Source organism: Brassica oleracea, unplaced genomic scaffold, assembly GCF_000695525.1.
Source record: "Brassica oleracea var. oleracea cultivar TO1000 unplaced genomic scaffold, BOL UnpScaffold00581, whole genome shotgun sequence".
In the NCBI taxonomy this organism is placed as follows: Eukaryota; Viridiplantae; Streptophyta; class Magnoliopsida; order Brassicales; family Brassicaceae; genus Brassica; species Brassica oleracea.
In genome coordinates this window covers 52,351-79,620 of record NW_013617424.1, presented here as the reverse complement: position 1 = coordinate 79,620, position 27,270 = coordinate 52,351, and the positions used below count along the sequence as shown (strand labels likewise).

At 32.3% G+C, this 27,270-nt stretch overlaps 1 protein-coding gene across 5 annotated transcripts; it reads right to left on the bottom strand.

Moving 5' to 3' along the window:
• Positions 1–15,334: 15,334 nt before the first annotated feature.
• LOC106319744 lies at positions 15,335–16,863 on the bottom strand. 5 transcript variants are annotated; one of them, XM_013758132.1, is made up of 4 exons: positions 16,689–16,863; positions 16,408–16,531; positions 16,156–16,309; positions 15,335–15,700 (listed from the first exon to the last, which is right to left on the bottom strand). In XM_013758132.1, exons 2-4 carry the CDS (start codon positions 16,509–16,511, stop codon positions 15,575–15,577), a joined length of 384 nt encoding a protein of 127 aa, XP_013613586.1. In that variant the 5' UTR covers positions 16,512–16,531; positions 16,689–16,863; the 3' UTR covers positions 15,335–15,574. The 5 variants fall into 5 exon arrangements, with proteins under 5 accessions (XP_013613586.1, XP_013613587.1, XP_013613585.1 ...); XM_013758133.1 differs by having other exon boundaries at positions 16,408–16,515; XM_013758131.1 differs by having other exon boundaries at positions 16,702–16,863.
• Positions 16,864–27,270: the final 10,407 nt, after the last annotated feature.

Here is a 27,270-nt window from a genome sequence, read left to right as displayed (position 1 = left end):
AAAAAAATAGTACCAAAAGTATAATTCTGATAAATATGAATCTAAACACTACCGTGTGTTCAGAACAATGATGAACATGAATTTAAATAACAGAATCACCTTAGCATCCAGAAGAATCATATCGTGAATGAAATCACACGAAGAACCCTTGATCTATCGAAGAAGACGATTGTGAGAACGACACGACCTTTTAGTTTTTGATTCAGGTCTTGAATGAACTAAGTGAATAAATCGCAGAAGACCAGAGGCCTATTAATGCGAGGTGATACGTTACAATGAGAAGATGGATGCTTGAGTTTTCTGGTATATCGGCTGCTGATTGCAGAAGAGGAAGAAGAACCCTTGATTTGCCCTTGATTTGTGTTGGGCTTTATAAAAGGGTTTCTAAAAGCCCATCTGCAAATTGAAACCAAAATACCAACTCACGGCAAACCTCAGCTCAAAATCAAAGACGTCTTCGGTATTTTTATGAGTCCACGTGGCAGTTTTTGCCCTCTCCTTCTTGATGACGTGGCAGCAGGAGAAAGGAGAAAATGTAACTTTATTATTATAGATAGATAGATAAAGGAAAACTGGTATCAACAACCATTAAAAAACCTTTAATTAGGGAAATAACCATAACAAAATTATGGATATGATACATTATATATTATTGAGTAGTTAGACGAAAATACATTTCACTCTCACGTGAGTAAGATGTACAAATGAACTCTCCAACTCTCATTTTTCATCTCTCTGTTTTACTTTTATTTCTTATGTTACTAAAAATTACACCCCATCTACAGTGCTTTGTCTTTAATCTTTCTAATACAAATTTTTATAAACCAAAAATTATACTGAAAAATATATTTAGATTCTTCTATATATATTATAGTGTGCTTTTTTTCAACGGATATATATTTCTTAAAAATATGAATATAAATTGAAATTCTTCACATGCTATATACTATTTTCCCGATGATAACACAAAATAAGATTTCATGGTTATATAAACAATTGAAGACCACTGGTATGAATTGGTTAGTCTAAAACTTTATGCAAATAAAGTCACAAAACTCTAAAGGTCCAAATGTTTACAAACCGCACCGCACACAGTATAATAAAAAAATCTCTACATATATTTATATAGCTATATGTTTTTGTTACCTTAATTAAGGAATGCACCACATTTATTCCATAGTTCTTCCATATGTAGCTATTCGGACCCTAAATATGTTATAAAATTTGCTAGTTTCCTTTTTCATTCAACCCAATATCTATCGTAATATTATCGTATAATATTCTATTTTGTTGATACAATATATTATGCCTCCTCCTTCTCACTCTTCTTCTTCTGTTATTTTCTTCACTTTCTCAAATATAATCATTATGAACTAGTACTTGTATATTATTTCCGTAATATACTATTATATTCTATATGTCTATATTTAAAACTGAAGTGTATCGTGCTGTGAAAGAAAACGAAAGGTAGTGAGTTTTTTTTTTTTTTGACGTCAAAAGGCTATTCTATTACTCAAGCTTGAGGTGGTCTGGTTAACCAAACCGGAATAGAACAACCAATAAAAAATAACTCCCTATGTAAGGATCTTGTTATTTTAGCTAGAAAATCTGAAATCTGATTTCGCGCCCGTGGAACATGAATGATGTTGAATTCCAGGAAGCATATCTGTAGCGTCTCTATCCTCTCCAATTCTGTTGCAAAGCTTGGCCAAGCATGTGGATCTTTTATCATTGCAATCAGCTCCTTACAATCTGTCCCGAAGCGTTGACATGTTGAGTATTGAAGCATATTCTCCATTGCCCGCCGCAATGCTTCTACTTACGAATGCAAGGCTGATTCGAGTCGAGTGAAATTCTTTGTTCCCATAAGTTGAGTGTTCTCCGCGCTGTCCATCCATACCCAGTCGCAGCCACTAATGTGAGCAGAAGATGTCCAAGATCCATCTAACAAGCATATGTTACCCAAGCTTATGGCTTGGTCTACCTCAGAAATATTATCTTGTACCACTGGTTGGACCACTGGTTGTACATCGTTAGCATTAAACCAGGCCTGGCATTCACTCTCTGCATGTCGAACTAGCTCCAAGGGATCTCTATCTATACCTCTGAAGAGTTTGTTGTTCCTAGCCTTCCAAATATACCATAGCAACCAGGGATAAGGATCCCTATCTTGTTCCGGCTCAATGATGCTATTCTTTCTCCAGAACAAATAATCCATGTTCGTGTAGACGCTTGATACTGGAAATATATCCGGGCTTGTTGGAGTCGATGATAATGACCAGACTTGAAGAGCAGGCGGGCATTCAAAAAATGCATGGGTCACAGTTTCTTCTAATTCTCCGCATCTTGGACAATAGTTGTCACACCTCATATTACGTCTTGTTAAGTTCCTCGTTACTGCCACATGACCAGTTAATAGTTGCCAAATAAGATGACATATCTTGTTCGGCGCCTTTATCTTCCAAGCGAAGGCTTGGAGCTTTTTGATGCTTGGCTCTACAATTTCCTTCTCTACCGCTGGTGTTAATACATTCTGTGCCAGCCAATATCCAGATTTAACCGTATATTGGTCATTCCTTGTGTAGTTCCAACCGAAAGAATTCCGACGATGGGTTGAACTTATGGCTAAACTCCTTATGAGAGGTATGTCTCCAGGGGTAACATAATTTTCCAATAAACCAACATCCCACTCCTTCGATACCTGATCAATAAGATCACTGACTCTCATATTTGGGTGCATAACTGGCGCTACGGGGACAGCTGGTCTCGCAGGGGTCGTTGGAATCCATGGATCCTCCCACACCTTAACTTCGTACCCTGGATGTATCTTCTGTCTGATCCCTAGTAGTAGCAACTTCCTTGCGGCTGTAATGCTTGTCCACACATAGGATGGGCTTGTAGCATTATTCACTCTTAGTGGAGAACTCAATCTATAGTATCTTCCTCTCAATACCCGTGCAACCAGAGAATCAGGGAATTGAAGTAGCCTCCATAGTTGTTTAGCCAAAAGGGCAATATTGAACTCATGGATCATTCGAAAACCGATTCCACCCTCCTCTCTGGGTAAACAGACTTTTTCCCACTTCGCCCAATCTATTCCTCTTTTTGGTGGATTTGAACTCCACCAGAATTGTGCAATGGCATTGGCAAGATTTTCACATATCTCCAAAGGGAGTAGAAAAGTAGACATAACGTATGTCGGTAGAGCGAGCAGAATAGATTTAATCAACACTTCCTTCCCACCTTTGGAGAGCCATCTTCCTGTCCATCCATTCACTCTGTGCATCAACTTATCTTTCAAAAATGCAAAGAGTTTGCACAACCACTTATGTCTTCTGGGATACCAAGGTAAGTTTTCATTCCTCCATCATTCTGTATTCCAAGCACATCTTTAAGCTCTTGTCTCGTGGTCGCATTAATCCGCTTACCAAAGAGTAAGGATGACTTATCAAAATTAATACATTGTCCAGACGCTTTGCCGTATCTCCTGACTACTTTCATTACTTCTTCACATTCACGGGGCTCCGCCTTACAGAAGAAAAGGCTATCATCAGCAAAGAGAAGGTGGGATACCGACGGACACGCGCGTGTGACACGCATCCCTGTTATCTTCCCCTGGTTCTCTGCATGATTAAGAAGGCTAACGAACGCTTCCATGCATAGAATAAAAATGAAAGGAGACAAATGATCTCCTTGGCGTAAACTTCTACCTGGAACAATATTTCCTCTTGGCTCTCCATTCATAAGGACCTTGTATTTCACGACGTTATGGCCAAACGTTATAAATGATAAAATTGTCATTTTTAAATATAAGTTACATCCGAGCGTGTGATCCTTACATATCATTTTCTTTTTTTTTGCCTCAGTATGGACACTATACAAAATAACCCTAATATAGAATCAAAATGACCCGTACAATTTGTTTACACTTGTGCATTAATTACAGACCTATATAATTAGAGAACATACTGGTTATAGATGGTCGTGTGCATGAATTACAAAGAGTATATCATACTATATATATATATTTAATAAATGATAATCTGTATATCTTGTATAGGTCAAGTACAATGTGAATCTTATTTTGTTTTGGTCCATTGGGATGACAAAACACGGTTGCATAATTATAAAAGAAAAACCTAAAGTTTTGTTGTCAAACATCCAAATAGTTAAATAGCTGAGAAAAATTATTGTAAATTAATATTTTCTACATATTTTAAAGAATGATGTTTTAGATTTCATTTTTGTATTTAAAAGATTAATGTTTTTTGTCAACCTTTTCATTAAACACTTGGCCTTAAAACAAGGAGGAGTACAATATCAAACGTAAAAGCCAATTATATAGTTTCTGCAACGTGGCAACACACTGGCTTTCTTCCCGTGCACACCGCCTTGAATCCACCGCCGATGAGAGCAAATCGCCGGTATGTCTTCCTCAGCCCAACCAGCGCAGAAGTTGGCGCTTAATTCTTGTACTCCACTGACAAAGTTGCCTTTCACCAAAGCCGTGATTACATAAACGTAGAAGTTTTTGCTCACCGGAGATTAGATTGGAGGAATTATGAGTCAGATTGAAAATAAACTTTTTGTCGGACCGCTTCAAAGCGCCAACTCTCCTGAATCTGCTTCAAACAAGACTCAACAGATCCATCAAACTTGATCTACTTTCATCCAAGATTCTCTGTAAAACAGCCATATGAGGCTAGCTAATCAAATAAAACAGACTGATTCTCTTAAGAAAGAGATGCAAGTGAACAGTGAAACAAAAAATATCTGACATATAATCAAACGGGATTAAGTTGGAAAACAAAGTGAAAGGCTTTGTGATAATCCAATCATCTATGATCGGAAGTTTATTATTCAACTTAATGAGGAGAAGAGTGAAGAGATGTGAGAAACGGCTCCGATTTAAGTTGAAACACCACAAAATCGCCTTGCGAAAAGAGAGATCCGCTCACGGAAACTGAAATCGTCTAGCCAAGAGTTATTTTACAGCATAAAGAAAAAAACAAAAAAAAATTTGGTAACTGGTGGCACAGGACCTCCGGCCACCGAAGATGCGACCTTGATTTAGAGAGCTTGTGGAGAAAAGGTTGTAGAGAGAAGGTAGAGAAAATAAGAAAAGAGAGAAAAATCTAAAATGTATTCTTTAAAAAATTAATGTTTTAAACTTTGAATATATATTTTATCGAGAAATAAATAAAACTAAAATCTAAATTTAAAATTTAAAATATAAATGGAAAATTTTTATTGGAAAGCAATAAAACTAAAAACAAAAAAAAAATGTAATTAATTTTTATTAATATATGTGGAAATCATAAAACATCAATTTTTCAAATTCCGAAGGAGTAAATTCCCTCTAAATATAGTTAAAGACGTAATGGCTAAGAGTAAGAGACGATAGGGCGTCACTAGTTTAGTTGGGTCAACATTTGGTTATTGTCGTGTTGAACACAAAATTGAGTCCTTTCACATTCAACTATCCTGTTTGAGCTTTATTTATTGACTGGAATCATTATCATCGTCTACAAGAAACATACCCCATGTATTTGACCTTATTTTCATATTACTAGTTGACCCCCTATTTACGGAAATTCGTCAACCATACAAAGTGGACACACTGGATATCTAATACTTAGTTCTGGATCTGGTGGTAAGATATCTAACAAAGTAAAAAAACTTATGTGACGTATTTTTCATAGTTTCTACCAGATCTTTCTTTCTTTTTTGTTGTTCTTAACTTAGTATTTTTTGTGTGTTTGAGTTTCTGTTGAACGCGAATTAAAAGACTAGTACAATCACTTTTATATGAAAGATAAGTTTCTAAAGACTAGTACAATCACTTTTATATAAAAGATAAGTTTCTAAAGACACTTTCTTTTTTTTTTTTTTTTGACAAAGGGCTTTCTAAAGACACTTTCTTTTGAATTTTTCTATACAAAAAGTTATAAACTATATCTTAGCCATTGTTGTTTAACTTTTTAATGTTTTCACAAAACTTAAAATATGATAGAGAGTCAGAGACACATAGCTTATTTATGTTTTCAATATCTATTTATAACGATTACATAACTTTTATTATAACTAGAATTCTTGTCCGCGCTACGCGCGGATTGTACCTTATAAACTTATTTTACATCTTTATTATTATTATTTTTGAAACTCATTTTACATCTTTATATATTTGAATATTTTATACCATTTTACTTTTCAAAAAATTAAAATGTCCAAGGTAATGTGTAACATATGGTGATGGATTTGAGTTTTCGTTGTGATTTTTTGAACTGATAAATTTTACTTTATTTTTGATTTTACATTTATGTAATTTCTCAGCTGTTATTTTTTTGATCGGGTGTTAATTATAAATCTATTGACTATTTTAAAATAGGAAAATAGTATATAATAGTGTTTGGTAAATGTTTCATCCAAAAAATTGTATATCCATCAAATATAAAATATTAAATTTTTTGTTTTAATCCAAAATTTTAATGCTCTTATACTTTGAAAAATAAACTGTTTTAACTTAATAGTTTGGTTTTTTTTTTAAAAAAAAAAATTATTTATATCACCAAACTACTGAAAACAAATATATAAGTTTAGTTTTATTATATATTTTAAGTTATCTCTCAGCTAAAATTTCACTATTTATTTTATAACATTTTTGGAATAAATTATTTGTATATGTTTATACATTATTTGATTTTAAAAACTATTTGTTTCATCATTGTTTTGTGCCAATTTGAATTAATGATTCATTTAACTTTCTTAATTATATCGTATAAATGTAACAAAATTATCTGAAAGTGGAACATATTTTTAAAATGATAGGGTAGACATAATTTTTTTTAAGGAAGTTGTGTTGGAGGTGAGAGAATCATCAAGGAGGTGTGGTAGTTAGCTTCGCTCACTGTTGTTTAGAGTCAAGTTTGAGAAACTGGTGTTCATGTTATTACCATATTTCTTTTTCTTGCTTGCTTTTAATACTTGCCCAATCGATGTGCTTCTAAAGTAGATTTTGCATTCAAACAGAACTTTATTGGTTTATTCAAGCGTGCTCACATTACTTTTCAAGTATGCTAAATCATTTTAAGATCTTAGTAACTCTGACCATCTGGAGCCAGGACTTTGGGATGCAACTTATTGGGAATGCTTGCTCGAGCTGAATTACTTGATTTTCGTTTGATGTAAAACTCTTTAGATATATTAAGATACATGGAAAATACACCCTTCAATGTTAACCTTTAGGGCATTCTACTTACATTGAATAAACTATCCTATCATGTGCTGCCCCTTTCCAATGTTGCAGGTTCTCAATGGTACTTAGTAGAAGCAGTTCCTATGAGATTGGAGTGTCATAAGCTCCGGTAATCCTGCCGGAGCTTCATCTTCTCCAGCTTATCCTGCTCAAGGAAACAGTACACGAATGTACACATTAGACCATATGCAATAAGATTTTTAGGTAGGTGATAACCGATTTTACTTAAAGCTAATACATCAATTAAATTTAAAGGTAAAGCTACAAAATCTACAGGTTAAATTTTTTTAAAAAAAAATAAAGCAAAAGATCCAAAACTACATCCTATACCATTCAACCCCATCATATAGATATGAAGAACGAAAGAAGAGAAAAAATAATAGAAAGAACCTCAAAGAATTCACTTTTCTTTGTCATCGGCATAGCATACGGAAACGTTGGATACACAACTTCTAAGCTCTGAACTTTCTGGTTCGCGTAATTTCTGGAATCCATGAACACTCTCGGCTCTGGCTGAAACCAAAAGCTGGGATTTAGTCAACTCACTAATAGTTTTTGAACCATGCCATGTGACAGTTGAGGAAGAGTGACTTCTGCGAAAAGACATATGTTATCCTTAAATTGAGTCTCCTAAGTATCACAATCTTTCTTCAAGTTATTTTTAAAATGTATCACAAAGTCTTTTGCCATGTACACACTCTCTGGCTCAAATTTGTCTAATCCAACCTTCTTCAAAGCCACTATCCTCCAAGTTTCAGTCTCTCGCGCACGGAAGACATTATGGTTCATTCATTTTCAAATCTTTAATATCTCCAAAAAGGAAAAAAACAGAGCTAATAATTTTCCATTAACTGCAAAAATTCAGACGCAAGCACATTCACATGTATTCATAACATAACATAACATAATGAAAAAATAAATGAGCTAAAAATGCAAAATATTGTACTTGATTGAGTTGTCGAGCTCTTGCGCAGTTGCGCAATCAAAGCTCCATGAAAATAAACGTGTTACCATGGTGGTAATCGTTCCCTTCACCATTTTCTCTTGATTTCGGACTTGAAACCAATCAAAGCTCAATGGAAATGAAAATCTCAGAGAGCATTTTTGTAACTATAAATGTCGTAACCTTGTTATTTTTTCAAAAGCATCAGATCGAAACTGGACCCGGTTGTAGATAGCTTCGCCAGAAAATTTGCTTAGCCACGCATGCATGGAAGCCGGTGGCGACCAACTCTGAGGGAAATTCTGGTTGCGGAAGGATACATCGGGATATTTATATGGAGCTAGTAGAATTAGTGGAAGATGATAGTTACATATCTAGGTAACTAAGGAAATGATAAGATTTATGATGACTATTAATTTTTCTTTAAATTGTAGAGAATGGATAGACAAAAGGCATGGGAAGGTGAGGAAAATGATCGGGTGAATAAATGTGGGTCATATTTAAAGAAAATGGACTTCGTTGTAATATGATCAGAGAACGGACTTCGACTAAGGTTAGATTTTATTTAGGCTTGTTAAACTAAAAGTGATGTGTAACTTTGATTGGATATGAATATTTTTGCTGATGTGGCATAGTTTAGGAGTCTCTAAAGTAGTTCCTTTTATATAGTAGAGATAAATTACAAACACCCAAATTTACATAAAATCTTCCAAATTAACTGTCAAACTTATCAATATATAACAAAATTGCGACTGTTCAAAAAATCAAAACTAGTTTAGATCATAGGCCCATTATCCAAAGTAGTTTAAATTATATGCCTATTGTTCACACTAAATAATATTGTAATACGATAATATTTAATACCGTGAATATAAATTTAAAAGGATTAAATAATTTTTGGATTATTTATTTGTATTAACTAGGTAAATGGCCTCGCATATTATATGCGGGCATAAATATAATTCGTAGATTTATGACAATATTTGAATAATAAATATTCTCTCATGTACACATATCGTATATTATGATTATGTAATTATTATTAATGTATTGTTAACATTATAAATGTAAAGAATTTTTTTTTGTTATATATGTATATGTATCTCCATTTCGTTTAATATTCCTCATATTTTCTTTGTTAGGCAAGAGCAAAGCCTCCGTACGATGCAAACAAACCGTTTCAAAAATAGTAAACACAAAGAAAGGTCATAGAAAAATGCTAGATTTTAATGAGTTTGCGCCTTGCGGTTAATGAAGCTGTGAAATTTTTAAAACCTTCGAAGTACCGAACAAAGTTCTATCTTGAGACGTATTATAAAACCACCACTAGGTTTGTCACACTAACGTTTGATGCGCAGAGAGAGACACCTCTGAAGATAACCGAGCTGTCTGGAGGAGATACAAGCTTTTTGATGAGCAAAAAGCAACAGAGACAGATTCTTAGTAGCACTTTTACGAGGCCGAGATGGTGTTCAGAGGTGAGCATGTAAGAATATTTTATATTTTATATGATCCATGTGTCTATTGGTTTAATATAAAATTCAAATTCATATTAATGTTTTATATTCTAATATAAAAGTTGACACCGTGATGGATCGGTTTCGAGTAATGAGTTAGAATATATGTGTATTGATAACCCTCCTGCTTTACCTTAGCTTATAAATATCCTTAATCCTATGACTATACATATATATATATATATATATATATAAATATAAGGGAGTAATAATGGATTCATACACACTCTGTAAACCAAATCGGCGGCTCCGTATCCATGTGAACGACGAAAGACGATTGTTTCCTGGCATTGCGTGCTAGACTATCCGCCTTTGAATTATGCGTTCGTGGTACATGAATGATCTCTAACCTGATGAAGCTTCCTTTCATGGTCTTGATATCTTCCAAATAATTTGCAAAAGTTGGACATTATTCTGGTTCTAAAACCATCTTCACCAATTGAGAACAATCTGTTGCAAATGTGACTTGAAACTGACGCAAATTCCTCATGCACTCTATTGCCCAAAGCAACGCTTCGACCTCCGCATGAAAAGGGGAGAGACTAGCCCTGACATTTCTTGCCCCCATTAAACCATCAAAACCCTCAGAGTACTATACCAACCTTGTCTTGAAAAAGTTCATTTTCCTTTCAAGAACCATCTGTAAAACACCATCTCCCTGGATTTGACGGTAGGTTTGTGACCCCGACATGTTGTGTTGTCCTTTGTATGTTCAACACATGTGCCTCAGCCCAAAGTGTGGATTCCGTTTCCGCTAATTTAAGCGTTTCCCTAGGATCGATATCTAGATTACTGAAAACTTTATTCCTTTCCAAATGTACCATAGTATCCATGCAAACTGGTGATCATCCATACGTAGGAGAATTCTCCAAAAGAGATGATCCATATTTGTGAAGAAAGAAGTAGTTGGAAAAATAGCTGGATTTGATGGTCTCTTTGAGAACGCTCAAACGTGAAGAGCATGAGGGCATACAAAAAACACATGGTTTATCGATTCCTCTAAAGCTCCGCATCTGGCACAACATATATTCTCTTGTATCCCTCTCGCTTGCAGATTTTTCTTAACTGCTATACACCCTGATACCAATTGCCATAAAAAACACTTTATCTTCGGTGGGCACCATACTTTCCAGCAGAACACCTTTAATATATCGACTGTGGGTCCAAACACCACTGGTGGTGTTTCCTTGTCTGGGTAAACCCGTTCTACTTGGTATCCAGATTTTACCGTATATTTTCCCAGTTTTTGTGAAATACCATCTTTCCCTATCCACCATCTGATTTATACTCATCTGATTTATACTCAGTGGTATGCTTTCTATGATTTTCACATTCTCGGGATCCACCAAAGTCTGAATTGCATGCGAGTTCCAAGTTCGAAGCTGGATCAATGAGAGAGTCCACTGTAAGGTCTGGGTAAATGTTATGTTGGTTTTTATTTGCTGATCTCGGGCGAGTGGTTGGGATCCACGGGTCGTTCCATACGGATATAGTTGATCATGATCCCACCCTTTTGATTAGTCATTTGCTAACCAGAGATCTAGCTGATACAATACTCCGCCAACTATATGACGGAAAATATGATCTAATCGGTTCCAGGGGTAAGGCATTCCTGAAGTACAGTCTTTTAAAAACTCTAGAAAATAAAGTATTTGGCTTCTCTATCAGACGCTATAACTGCTTAACAAGCATCGTCATGTTAAAATAAGTGATGTCTTTAAAACCCAAACCTCCTTCATCATTATTTATACATAATTTGTCCTATGATTTTCAATGCATACCTTTTGTGCTTCCCCTTGGGCTCCACCAGAATTGTGCAACCGCACTCGTCAGTTTCTTTACGGTTGCCTTCGGTAAAAGATAGCAAGACATTATATGATAGACCAAAATATAATCTATAATTAATGAATAGGTGCAACAACTTTTCATAGGTAGATTTTTTAAGAATTCTTTCTTTTTAATAGTATAGACTAGAGCTTGACTCGCTCTCCCAAACAAGTATTTGTGTCTTACTTTTTAATAAATAAATATTTATTTCTCAAAATGATAATATAGATTTTTATAATTTATTCATATTACATAATTGTTTAATATGCAATTTATAAACATAATTAGGTTATAGTTCATACTGAATAATTTTTATTTTGTCTTGTAAACGATTAATTGGATAGAATATGACCGTACATCCGCATAAATATATTTATATTTTTTTGATCAAAACTTTATGATAATGTATAATAAAATTATTTTATATACTATTAAAAATCTGGTGCTATATATTTTTATATTTTTCAACAATTATCATACTGAATTCACATTGGACTATTATTTATATGGAAATATACGTAAAATAAGATATTTATATAATAATATATTTTTTTTATTTATATATTATTTAAATGATTCTTTTATGTTACTTTTATTTTTTATTTATAACTAACAAATAATGAAAATATAACTATAACTTTAAAACAGTATTTTATTCTAAATTTAGTAAATGAATATCAAAATCAATTTATGTGATGAATTTATGATTTTTTATAAATTACTTATTAATAATATATTTGTTGATCCCTTGATAATTTTACAAATTCAGATGATAGGGAAACATAAATGACTCATTTGAGAAAATATAGGCAAGCACAAATATAGAAAGTAATTAAGACTATCTATAATTATAAAAGAATATTTAGTTTAAATGTGTTTATATACATTTTTTAGATTCAGAGAAGGTGTAGTTGTTTTTGTTTTGAGTATCACAAAATTATCATATATAAAGTTGTTTGTCCCCTATTGAAGAGAAGTAGAGAACCAACGAATTTAGAAACAGAAAAAAACTGAGGATGAATAGAATATAAACTCTGGTGGTGTCGTACATTAATAAGCTAGCAAATTATCATTGTTTTAGGAAATGCAAAGTGAGGGAAGTTAGATTTCGTATAAGGTGAATGATAAATTGGATTTGGTTACAATAATTCAGTTAACATATTTAAAGCTAGATATATATATATATATATATTTGTCATTATATTAAATATAATAAATTAATGGATATTAACAATACATTACATAAGTTTTCAGTAAAAATAATAATTTCTTTCAAAGAAATATTTTTAACACGAAGAATGTTTGGACTGGATATTATGATCTATGATTACTATGAGACTTTTATATGGTTTAGTGTAAAAATAAATAAAAGATTTGTAAATGCCAAACTACTACTTATTTACGTTGTGTTAAACTACTTCTTCCTAGAGCACCACATATTTTATTGTTCGAACTTATTTACTACGAAGGTGAGATGAAGAATTACGGGATATTAAATTCTGAAATTGTTCGAAAGATATAATATCTAAATATTCTTAAAAACATTATCTAACAAAAATAACTTTTAAATTAAAATAAAATAAAATAAAATAAAATAAATTTAAAACTAGTGAACAAGAGCCAAGTCAATCGAAATTACACAAACATTATCACTAAAGTCAATCCATTGATACAATCAAACCTAAAATTATACTTAAAAAAAAAAGAATTATACATAGATAGTGAGAAAAATAAAGTCACACAAAAAGCAATCAAAAATCTGCTAAAGAAAAACTAAGAAAATATTCAGTAAAAATAAATTAATTTAATATTTGAATCTAATTAGATAATTTCAATTTAAATACAGAAATTTATATTAAAATAAAAAATTGTATATATATTAGTATGCACAAGGTGCAGCATTTTCATCTAGTTAATCTTAATTTTCAATCAAACTTTAAAATTTTGAAAGATAAGAAAAAAATATACTTTTTGAGTTTGGTATTATATAAGAATTATATACAATAATATTTAATTGTATATCAAGTATTAATTAATAAAACCTAACAACTTTTAGAATATCGTTCTATATTATTTTATTTTTTACTAAATACTTTCGAAAATTAGTTTCACAAAACATATGTGAAACATATCTTATGTATAAATCTACTAATTTTTGGAGATTTGCACGAGAATTCTTAATGATAAATCAGATGATCTTTTGGTTTTCATATTTAACTATACTAGTTTCTTAATTATAGCTAAGACTATTATAATGTTTTATATCTACATTTTTTGTCATCTACATTATAGGAACATGATTTTTTTTGTTAAAATAATGAAAATATATGATCATGGAACATTTGATTATCTTTGTATTGTAAAATAGTTTTATATAATAAAGTTTTCATGAGAATGATCTGTGCAAGACATTTTATATTATAGTTTCAAAATATAATATACAAACGTATCTATAAAATATGAGATGGTTTCTAAACGGGACGTAGGATGCACTTATATGAGACGGCTTTGAATGAGGCAGATTTTTTTTTTCCTTTTGTAACATGCATTCATAAATCACCGCAAGACCACAAAAATAGGCAAAATTTAAATAGTGTAATTTCTAAATGGAACAGGTTTAAGTGAGGCAGACTTTCCTATTCTAACTTTCCCAACAAAACATTTGATATGTTTTTATTGGATTTTTGTAATGTAAAATATTTATCCTTTAACAATAGGGGTGTCAATTCGGGCTGGCCCGGCCCGGCCCGGCCCAAACCCGCTAAGCCCGTAAATATTTGAGCCCGGCCCGGCCCGGTCCGAAAATTATTTGGGCCTAGAATTCAAAGTCCGGCCCGGCCCTTATAGGGCTATAGGGCTTTTCGGGCTTTTGTGGGTTTTTCAAAAAATAATTTGTCATTGCCACTTCCATCGTTTTAATACATGTGAATTTTCATTAAAAAAAAGAGTTTCATTTTTAAAAAATAAAAAATTTATAAAGTGAGTTTAAAATTTTTTTCTCTATCACAATTTTTTTATTTTTTTCGTATGCTTTAAAAACATTTTATACACAAACCAAATTTAATAAGATTTAAATAATCAATTATCAATTAAAACAAAAAATATAAGAGAACAAAATTTTTATTTTTTCGTATGCTTTAAAAACATATTATACACAAACCAAATTTAATAAGATTTAAATAATCAAATATCAATTAAAACTAAACATACAAGAGAACAAAATTTATGATAAACATGGTTAAACGTTTCATACTTTGTATTTTGAAAATAAAAACATGTTGTACATGAAAGAAGAAGGTACTTTTGTAAAATTTAAAATGTAACACTTGTAATGATGAAACAATAAAGTGCATTAACAACTTTTATATTTGCTTTATTAGAGTTTAGATAAAAATATTAAAATAATATATCAATACTAATAATAGTTTCAATTACAAGAAAAAAGGATAATATTTACGCTAAAATATAAATTTCAGGTTTTCGGGCCGGCCCTAGCCTAAACGGGCTTAAGCCCAAAATATCCAAAGCCCAAATGGGCTTAGCCCGAAAGGCCCAATTTTTTTTGGGCTTATAAAGCGAAGTCCAAGCCCGGTAATTTTTAGGGCTGGGCGGGCTCGGGCTACGGGCTTCGGCCCTAATTGACATGTCTATTTAACAACGCCCTATCAAAATCTAGTTGAATTTTTTTTTTCAAATGATTCAATATGGAAAAAAAAGAAGATTTTTGTAAATAAAGGATTAAATATCAATAGATTATTTGGATTTAGATTTTAATTAAACAAAAACGAGGACTGAAATTTGAAAAGATCCTAATTCACTGTCAAAACCATATCGGTTCAACTGAGTTACCAAAGCGGAGAATTCAGAATTTCAACACAGTCGTTTCATAACATTGCTCGCATATGAAGAAGACCAAAACAAATCCACCAATGCTAGGATGCATCTACAGGTGAGCAAAGAGGTAACAAAGGAACAAAATATAAAAATGCAGGTGTTATATTAGTTGGATGGCATCTGATCTGATAGATAGCCTCATTCGACCATATTTCTGTTGTCTTCTTCTACTTCAAGAAACCGCCTTAGGAGTTCAATTGTTTTACGGTAGAGGTTAATATCGATTCCATCCACATTTCTTCCGGTTCGAGCCTGCAAGATAGGCTAACGAAATGGTATACATCTTAATTTTTAGCTCTGCTAAGCTACCAAGACAGTAATCTTACAATGGAGAGATTATCAGTCTGATACAAAAAGTACAGCCTGAAATGTGTACCAGTGTCTACCTCTAACATAAACTAACAATATTTACAATTCCCATGATGTTCAATTTGAATGGAGAAGTGTACTAGTGTCTACCTCTAACATAAATATCAGGACTTTCATAGTATAATTACTTAAATTCTCTAACTGAGACGGTGAAATTACAACTTGAGAGCCAAATACAAGATAACAAAACTTAGTGAGCAACTCTCAGTTTGCATTCATGAAAGGCCAAAACCTTTTTAGGAAAGCAAAGTTCTTTAACAATGTTCATAATTTCAATATTTGCCAAACCGGGAACACATGGTGTAATGCAGACACTAACAAAGTTAAAAAGAATCCACATGAAAACTAACCTCATTATTGGGCTCAATGTGAAGCTCTCCGATGAACTGGTAAACAGAGCCAACCCGGAAACTAACATCTCTTAAGTGTTGAGTGTTGATTTTGAGACTTTTCTCTCCATCTTCAATAACACCTATAGCTGTTTCAACTGAATATCCTTTCAGCCTGCAAAAGAAAAAACGACAAAACATCATCTTTATTTAATAATACTATACAATAACACAGCATTGCATTGGTACAATCTAAGTCATAAAGAAGCTTACAATCCTGTAACTCTGAGTGAACGAGCTTCCATGAAAAACGGGGAAGAAGGGTACAACTCTTGTAGAGTGATGGGAGCGCCAGATTCAATTTGAGAATTTGCCATCGATCTAGAATGTCATGTAACTGTTATTATCCAACTATATGAGTGTTTGAACTTGAATTAGCTCACAGAGAACAATTTTACAAATAATCTCTCATGGATTTATTGGAGTTGCACATTTATTTCTTCATCGAACAAGTGGTGTGCATAAACAAGCAAATCAGAGTGATAGACAAATACGTCGATCGAGTACCTGGAATCCTCCTTCCGGGTTTTACAATGAAGCTTTGAAGTTACTATCGCTGTTCCTCGTACAATTAGAGAGAAGTATAGGGTTTTGGCGGAGAGAAATAGGGGAAGACACGGACGAGTTGAAAAGAGGTAAAAAAAAAAGTGAAATTGTATCCTGTCAGGCTGTCACACAACTTTTTCTCTAAATTCTAATTAAGTCAATACCATGAATCGAATCAAACGGTCAGATGCTCTTAATGAGGCAAAATTCATTATGTCATACTCTTACTTATTTTGTCATATTCTTATCTATTCTGATACTCTCCATATTGATGGTTAATATCGAAAGTGTCATTACTCTACCTGCCCGATTGAATGATGAGATGACCAATCAAAAATCATTATTCCATTTCCAAATCGGGAGTAATCGAATATGTTATTTTCTCTCTCTCATCTCACCCGCTGGTTTCTTCGGGTTCTTCGGGCGTTCTCTTCTTCCTCGCTATCATCGCATTGAACTAACTCGGTTTCATCGCTTGGATGCTAAATCATTGAGCTATTGATTTCGTTTTACAGGGTATGTATATTAAATTGTCGTTAAACCAAATGTTTAAAATCCAACATAGACGATCGATTTACAGAGATTCTGATTTACAAGATTCGTAGTTGTAATTGAACTGGATTAATCGAGGATCGGAAAGTGTGAATGGTCTGTCTATTAGGGAATTGGGTAATCAATAACTGTATAATCATAAGAAAAGATAGAACGTCGGGAATCAAAACTGATAACTCTGAAATAACTATTGAAACAAATTGAAGAAGGGAAAACAACTAGAACTGGGAAAACTTGGGAAACGTTGGGAAAAGTTGGGAAAAGTAGGGAAAAGTTGGTTACTGACAAAACTGTGTAACAAGGTATAAGTTAGTATAACTTAAATGCTATAACTGTATAACCAGGTATAACTTAATGGTTTGGTTTAGTTTTTTTTTGTATTGCAGATGTGTATTTCTTCTACAAACATACACTTTGATTATGATGGACATTATTCTATGTCTGAAGATGATTATGAATGGATTCCCATCGATGCTCGTTTGTATGCTATATCCTTTAGGACATCATCATTAGAGGAGATCACTTATTCGTTGTTGAATGAGAGGATATGCAGGAAGATGAGAATAGATTTGTTTACAAAGAGGCTGAATTTGGGTTACATTCCATTGGTAGTGGAACCTAAGAGGCAATCATATATTTTGGATGATGAAGATGTGTTTGTTTATCTAACATCGGTGGATAAAAAAGAAAGAAGAAGTATTTTGCATGTTGAGGACATCGAAGAATTGAAAATAGTTCAAATCACTGAGCAACTATCAAGAGTTAAGAAAGAAAAGCTCATTTAGTAGGAATTATGGTGAGCGTGAGAGTGAATATGGAGAAGAAGAGAATGTGGGCACTGGTTTGGAACAGAAGGAACACAATGAATATCCCCACAAGAAACACAAGAGGAGTAGGTTGTAAACCTTTCACTTTCAGTTTGAATATTTTTATTGTATGGGAACGTTGAAAGGTGAAATTTGTATTTTGTGTTTGTGCAACTAAGTGAAACTTTTTTCTTTACTTGAATAAGTACGATAGGTAAAATGGGTAATAGGATTGTAAATTTTAAACTTGTTAATAAGTCACGAAAGTACTAAGTTGGTATATTTATGAGTTATTTTGTATTAATTATGATTTAATCAGAACAAAAAAAAAATTCATCTCGTTGCTTATTAGTAATCATATAGTCGGAATAATTAGAATGTCTTCTTATAGCTTTTTCGTTAATATTCACCTTGTCTCATTTGAAAACTTACTAGGGCATTAAATCGAGTTCATGTTTACATGATCATACGAGAAATGAATCTAGGATAGAGAACATAATTGGTATAACCATAAAATTAGGCATTCAAGTAGAGTAAAACTAAGATAAATGGAAAAAAATTATAAAGTACAACTTTGATGTTTTATGTAAAACTGCAAATTTGGTGAAACTTCAATCACGAAAATACTAGGCTAAAAATTTCCCGCCCACCAGCTTTTCGAATTTATAATTTCACTCTTCCCCCCTTCCCAATTGGCTTAAGTATTTAAACCATCATTTTTGGGTTTTCCCCATTCTCTCTCTCTCTCTCTCTCTCAAACCCCAAAAAGAAATAATGTCGAACCCAATAACGCCCGCTTCATCTTCCACTTCCACGACTGGGGTAGTATCAGTGGTCGGAGACGAGTAAGAACTCTGGGAATACCTTGTAGGTGTTGGTGTGGGGAGAGCATCATCGAGCTCATCTCCAAATCTGGTCCAAATCGATATCGCAGGTATCATCAGTGTCTCTTTGCGTATAAAAGGAGGGTGCGTCAGTTTAGCTTTAGTTATCGAAGGCTTGTTCTCTTAAGCCTTGTTCTCTTAAGCTGTACGTTTAAATTTTTTGAACAAAATGTTGTAGCTTGAGAACGACGATCACATCTTCAAATAGGTTGATGAAGCTTTCACCGATGAGATTCAACAGGTGGACAACCAAGTTCGAATCCTAGAAGAAGAATTTCAATTGCTCAAAGCAACAATAAGGAGTGAAGGTCCCAAAATAATGCCTAAGATAATGATATCAAGAGGTTGTGGTATTATAATTAGTGTCGTTGTAGTTCTAAGAATTTTGATGCACAAGTAATTCCTAAAGCCAGTGACAAAGTTAAACTTTCTGTTTTCTCTAAGTTTTTCATAAGTTTCTCCTAAGTTATGTGAAGTTGGACTACTACGAAGTTTGGGCATTTGAAAAAGTTTCTCTAATGTTTAAGATGTTGGACAATTGAGAAAGTGAAACTAACACAAAATTTGACATGCTTATACGATCACGAACTTCATGTTAACTTCAAGTTATTCTTAGTTTTACGCAATTGGATAATTACAAAAGTTAAAAAAAAAAACAGTTTTAAGACACATTTGCTTTGATCAAATGCTAAGCATTCTACTTACATGTTGTCCCTTATGTAAAACACCATCTTTGGCCTTGAAGGGTCATCGAAATGGGCTTCCGTTTTGAAGACTACTCCCACTGTATCTATCAGATAAGTGTTTTCGCTTCCGTTACTTACATCTAAATATCTTAAATATATTTTAATTTTAGTAGTTAGCATTGATACCTATGGAATAGTTTCGGTCCATATGGTTCATGTGAGGGATTTCATGGATGTTCTTGAAGCCCATCTAAAGCTGATTTTTCAGACGATCGATGATGCAGACTTGCGTATGGCGCGTAGCATTTAGTGTGAACCGAGAGTTTGTTGTCTGGAAACCTGGATAGGCACGGTGAACTTCTACCCGAAATATTTCTACCAATTTTCCCTCTTGCTTCTCTAGGCCTCTAAACCTATCTTCATATCCTTCAGAAATGGTCATCTCCATCTTGGTTCCCTGCATAAATAAAGTTCAAGGATCAAGTGTTTGTTCTTCATTGTTGCATGATATTAGAAACTTGAGAGATGATGATTTAACACTTACATCTTCATCTGCTAGGATATAAATCCAGTGTGGTCTGCTGCCGGTAACATAGGAATAGAAAGGGTAGATCCTGTGTATTTTGACTCTGAAACGCCAAGACGTGATCTCTTCGTTATAAGAAACTTCAGAAAGCCTATTGTAGTGTGTCATATTGTTTGTTGAGAGATGATGAATATTTTTTGGTGAATTTTGCAGAGAAATATTCTATCCGGAGTGAAGGACACGTTTCAATTTACCGCGGTGGAGTTTAAATGCAAATGTAATGATGATTGTAGACACTTTAGTGTTGTGGCGTCTAAATGCAGAATACCCCTAAATGCAAGTGTAATGATGAACTCATGTCACGTCAAATGAAGATGGTAGAATATTATCTCTGATAATATCATTTCTTATCTAAATTTCTTGCAAAATATAACAATAAAATATCTAAATTTCTTTAAATTTTACATTGTTTCACATATTTAGACTATCTAAATCGTTAAAATTTTGCTTAGTTTCATATATTTAGACAATATAAATTAGTTATATATTTTAATCAATTAAAGTTATACACAGTTTCAAATCAAAGGCATGCGACCGTTGTCGTGAAATTCGTGCAGAAAAACTCGTATGGTGTCTTCTGGAGCCGTCTATCAAATCAATCTTAAATGGAAGAGTTAAAACTTGTAGTTGGGGTAATAAATCATTTAATAACATGAATTAAAATTACTAAATATTTTCATTTTCATTTATTATCTCTGGTATGCTTGTTGCTAGCATTTCTAGCAAAATATAACAATATAATATCTACATTTCTTAAAATTTTACATAGTTTCTTATATTTAGACTATCTAAGTCGTTATAATTTTGCTTACTTTCATGATTTTATACAATCTAAATCAGTTATTTCACTTACTTATACAAAGTTATATATTTATCAATTAAAGTTATACAAAGTTTCAAATCCAAGGCATGCGGCTGTTGCAGTGAGAAGTCGTGTCTTCTGAACTCGTGTCTTCTCGAGGCGTCTACTTTTTGTAGCTAGGTCAGAGGATCATTATCACCTTCTCCAAATAAATAAAACGAATATCTCTCCATTTACTTGATATAACTAATATCTCTCCATTTACTTGAGAAAACGAAACTCTCCGGCGAACTTCAACTTGGCTTCTCTCCCTCCTTCCATGCTTCACAAGATTCTCTCCAAGGTAGCAACAACCAGTATCTTGGAATTTGGTAGTGTATCCTGCTTTTACTCGTGAATATGTTGATCAGATGTGTCACATGATCACTAGTTGGGCACTCTCTGGCCATTGGGGTTACGATAAACCTGAGATGCTTATGTCTCTATTAGGAAGAATAGATTTCTGGTGCTCCGCGATAATAGAATACATTTCATAATGTAATGTCTTTGATCTTTCTCTATAAAATTTTCTCTATTTATTTTAACTTAAATAAATATATCAGTAAAAACACTGTATCCCAAATAGAACATATTGCTAATGTAAAAGATACAATCAGAATTAGTGGAACTTTTACTAAGTTCTACATTTACTAAAAGTGTGACTTAGTTGAAGTTTTATTAAGTTGCACCGTAAACCAAATGTTTACAGTTACACCAACTATTACTAACTTTTCGGAAGTTATGGAAATTTAGATCCGAATTTTATGGACCGTGTCTGGATGGTCCGCGAGATGCCCTTGGTTGGGTTGTAATTATGCAGGTCTCTTTTGGTTTCATCGTCTTTTACCTATTTTTTTGGATTTGATAAGTTTTATTTAAATAATTTTCGGGCATGAATACTGGAGAATTTTTTTTTTCGGGCAAGAGCACTGGAGCAATTGAGTGTCTTCGTTGATAGACAAAAAACTAGTCCTATCATAGGTAGTTTGCTAATTTCATCGTTCTTTTTGGATTTTAAGCTAATTCACTCTAAAAAAAATGATAATCAAACAATTTCGTTTTTGCATATTCAATATATTTTATTTAATACTTCAAATATTTTTTCTATTAAGAAAAATACTTTGCGGGAGTCTCTCTCCTCTCTTGAGAGAGAGAACTCTTTCTCTCTTTTTTTCCTTCCTCTTAACACATTCCAATCTTTCAGAAGAAGGAAAAATACATTTTTTTTTCTCTTTTGATGTCAAATAGTGTTTCGATCAAAAGATCGATTTTTGTTGTGTTTCAACTTTCAAACAAACCGAAGCTGTTTCTTCATGTCTTTATCTTTTTCTTCGGTCTGGTTTGACAAAATAAAGTTCCAATTAAAATCGGATTCAGTATAGCTTTGGTTTTATTCGAGAGTTATCGTGTGCATTGTTTATACTTCTCTTGTTTTTTTTTGAACAAATACTTCTTTTGTTTAAAACCGATTGGTCTGACTATTTGGTCGGATCTTCTGAGTAACTCTTCGAGATTCTTTATATCCTATTTTATCTTTTTTATTTTAGTGAAGGTTAAATTTATTTATCAAAAAACCTTTTTTTACATCAAGTGTAGACATTTCCAAATGAAACTACTCCTTATACTACTTCACTTCTTCTTTGCTACTTTAGAGACAAAAAGAAATTATTTACTCTTGTTTCAAACCAAAATTGGAGAGCACCTTCCATACACTTCCCCATCTTCATTCTCATCAAGCTAAGCTTGTTTCTGATCCCTTTATCAATGAGCTTCTTCAAGATAGGCATGGGCAGATGCTGCTCCCCATGCTTAATCTTGTTCCATTCTTTCCATATCGCATGAACTACAGCCTGGAAAACATATCTTATACGGAATGAGCTCTTCTTTTCCATAGTACCTTCTGATATCAGTGGCACAATAGTAGACCAGACGTTGGTGTAATAACTTCGCAGAATGCCAATATTAAGATGTTTCCATATCTATGAATAATAGGATTATTCAAAAAATAACTGATTCCTAGACTCCGTAGCATTTTTGCAAAGCACACAGATAGTGTCTGCTCGCTGGCTCCATTTAGAGACTCTATCCATAGTAGATAGTCTATCCAGCATTGCTAACCAGGTCATAAATGCAAACGTTGGCGTAGCCATAGAGAACTAAATACCTCGAGCCCAAGAGCATTGAGCATAGGTTTCTCTTAGTAACATCCAAGTCTCATGAGTCGAGAATGTAGGTTTGAAACCCGAATTCCTTCTCCATTTATTTGCATCTTCGACATTATTTCTCATCTTCCCTTTAACTGTAACCAGCTCAGCTTCTATATCATTTAGAACCTCAGTTCGATGCTTTCTTCTTTTCCTAATACTCAGAACTGCTTCCTCCATTGTAGCTTCTTTTCTTATACCCATATCAATAATATCACTTTTTCCCAATAGATCAAAAAGCACTCCCTTATCAGACCAATTATCATACCAAAAGGAAATATGGCGACCATTCCCTACCTCTTTTTTATAGAAAGTCTTCGCAACATCTCTCAGCTTCAATATCTTTCTCCACATCCAAGAACAAGCTTGAGTTTTTGTGTTTACTTCCGAAAACTCTTCTTCTTCAGAACATTGGATTTATCCATTTCCCCAAAGTGAATCACCCGACAACATCCTCCAAATGAGTTTCAAACCATATACTATATTAACTTCTTTGAGAGCTCTAACCCCCAATCCACCTTCATTTTTTAGTTTACAAATATCTTTCCACGCAACCTTAGCTCATATGGACTTTAGTTCCAGCGCTGACCAGAGAAAAGAAGCACAGAGCTGTTCCACCTCCTTCATACACTTACTTGGTAGCCTAAACACAACTGCCCAGAAATTTACAATACTCATCAACACTGCTTTAATCAATTGCAGCCGCCCATCATAAGAAAGAAACCTATAAATCCATGTGTTAATCTTACCTCTTACTCTTTCCACCAGACGCAAGTAGTCATGTTTTCTCATTACTTGAGTCATAAGAGGGAGACCAAGATAACGAATCGGAAGTGTACCATCCACAAATGAAAAGTTCATCAAGATTCTGCCCCACGATTTCAATTTGAGTATGCTGACGTGTCGGCCTCACAATCATTTAAAAATTAATGCGTTCACGCACTAATATTTTTTAACTCCACCGCAAACAATTTGATGTGTTTACACTAATATTTTAATTAGTTCATTTTTAGTTTCTGCATTTTTAACATTTGTATTAGTGAACTTAAATTCTCTATGTACAACTACTGAATAATACCATTTTAAAAGAAAAAAAAATAAAAAATCATTAAGATTCGCATCAACTAAAATGCTAGATAATTTTTTTTAGAAATTGAAAGTTCATATGCTGTCGAACTTAGCCATGTTTGAAGTTTATGTACACGAATACAATAAATAATTGTGACTGATTATGAATTAAGAAATTTGAGATAAAAAATACCACACACAAAGTCGGATCTTTAGTTTAGCAAAATATTGCTTTTCTTTACAGATTTTTTATATCAGACCAAGAATTATGAACATAATCAAATTGCTAGAAAAATATCAGAAATCAGAAAAGCTTTAAAAGAAATAAAAGTTCATTAAATCGATTGAAAAACAAAATTCATGTGCCGTCTGAAGAGATCACATTGTTTTCCACCGAACTCTTAACACTTTTCACTCGACTGTATCGTGTTTTTTATGATATTTACCAAGAATTTTTTATAAGAAAATACATTTTATTGGTTATAAACTACGTCAGTTTTGAAACATGCCCAACAATATTAACACGACACCCAACCATTTTTATTGGTATTTATAAAATATTATCCAATAATTATGTATGTTAAATAAGTCCAAAATATTTGTTTTACAGTTATTTTATTTTGCTTTATATTATTAGAAGAAAGTAAGTCTGGGTAAAATATATGATCCGAAGAACCGAACCGAACTAGATTTGAAAGTAATACTAAACACAAACTAAAATTGATTAAGTACTCAGATGGATCGAAAAGTTTAATATTCAAATTACCAGATCCAAATCTGATCCAAACTAAAATATTTTGGATACCAAAAATATCTAAATCACAATTATATACTTAAATATGTTAATTATTTTAAATTTAAATTTATTAGATATTCAAAAATATGAAAATAGCTAAAAATTATCAATAGTCACAAGTAAATATCTAAAAATAACAGAAAAAATTCAAAATACTGAAAATATTTATTTGTTCTCCATCCAAATATTTAAATTGAACTAATTTTTATATACATTTAAATATTTAGTATTACATTATTCAAATTTTTATGTTTTATATTATTTTATTTTTTTGGTATTGAGGATTCAAGTATATTTGGATTTTTGTTTAAAAAATATATAATTAAAATGAATAACCGAACTCGAATCTGAACCGAACCCGCAATGATTTGAACCAAATCGAAACTAAAATTTATAAATATCTGAATACGATTTAAATTTCTAACTCTAAAATCCAAAATCTGAATAGATCAACTGAATCCGAACGGATATATGAAATATCATCCTAGAAAAACTATACAAGACATTCTTTAATACCAACATACAATAAATAATGTAATAAATTATTTCATTCCCGCGCATAACGCAGATTACTACCTAGTTCTATTTTAAAATAGAAAATATATTTTAGATGGAAAATAGAACGATAAACAAAAAATAAATGAATTAACTCTATTTATATAATATTTATAAAGGAAATATATTTTTACTTAATTATAAAATAAAAATAAAAATATAATAAGAGTAATTTTACTTTAAATTCTTTTTTTTTTGTCAGCAACAAACATACTCATATTGACTCTGTTAACCAAACTGGTAGCTCCGCATCCATATGGAAAACAAACGAGGGTGGCTTTCTTGCACTGCGTGCTAAACTGTCCGCCCTTGAATTATGCGTCCTTGGTATATGGTTGAGCTTGGAACTGTGGAAACTTCTTTTCAGGATCTTGATATCTTCCAGACAACTTGCAAAAGCGGTCCATTGTTCGGGTTCAGAAACCATCTTCACCAACTATTTTAAACTCTATTTTAAAGTGAAAAAAAAATATAGAGATAGAGGTATTCCAAATCCCCTATATATTTATTGAGGATCATTTAAAAAATTGTAACCTTAATTTTGTACTAATTAAAAAGAGACTCTGCTTAGGTGTCACTCAATTAAGATGTCAATTTAGCTTACGTGGCAGTTTAAAAATCAATTGAAAAAAATGTTGGTCCAAATTCAATTAGGAAACATTATATTAACCCAAAATGTAAGAAATGTGTATTCTTTCCTTAAATAAAAGCTACAGAATTACCTAATATGATTAATATATTTATGACAATTAATGACTATGAATAATAAAAATTTGATAACAATTTTTGCATCCTTCTTCATTTTTGTTTAATTTTATATTATTAAAAAATTAAACAATCACATTAACCATATAATAAAAAATAGATTTTTTCTTATATGTTATATTTTGAATTTTTTAAAATGACTTTAAATTACAAAAATGAGAAAACCTTATATGTTATATTTTAATTTTTTTAAAACGATTTTAAATTACAAAAATGAGGAAACCTTATATGTTATATTTTTCTTATATGTTAGATTTTTTCTTATATGTTATATTTTGAATTTCTTAAAACGACTTTAAATTAAAAAAATGTAAGTTTTCCTGAAGCATACGACTAAAAGCATTAAAATGACATGTATCAATTCGATGGTTGATCTAAAACCATTCAAAACCATACAAAATATAAAAGTCAAAATAATTCAACTGTGGAAACAGTATTGTTCACTTTTTTCAAGAATGTGGGGAAAAAAATACTATTTTTGTATCATAATTTGCTTAATTTCCAATCCGATCAACCCATGATATATTAATTATATTTTAGTTTCACAATTTTTTAATAAAAATTGATCTGGTCCATTGGAAAAATATTATATAATAACAACAAAAAATATTATATATGTATAAATAAAATGATCAAATAAATAACAAAAAGTATCGATAATATATACAAATACACTCACCCTGCGCAAAACGCATGTCTTATCCTAGTGCTTCATGATTGCTTGTCCCTACGCCTAAGCAGCCGCGAACCAGTGGGGGACGTAGGTAAGGAGAAACGGGGGGGGGGG

What these genes read in the sequence shown, in the direction of transcription:
- LOC106319744 (XM_013758132.1), bottom strand. Translation starts at nt 16,511, where the DNA reads ATGGCAAATTCTCAAATTGAATCTGGCGCTCCCATCACTCTACAAGAG. An exon ending in TCACTCAGAGTTACAGGATT is followed by an intron (nt 16,310 to 16,407) that starts GTAAGCTTCTTT and finishes TTTCTTTTGCAG; the next exon opens with GCTGAAAGGATATTCAGTTG. An exon ending in ACATTGAGCCCAATAATGAG is followed by an intron (nt 15,701 to 16,155) that starts GTTAGTTTTCAT and finishes CCATTTCGTTAG; the next exon opens with CCTATCTTGCAGGCTCGAAC.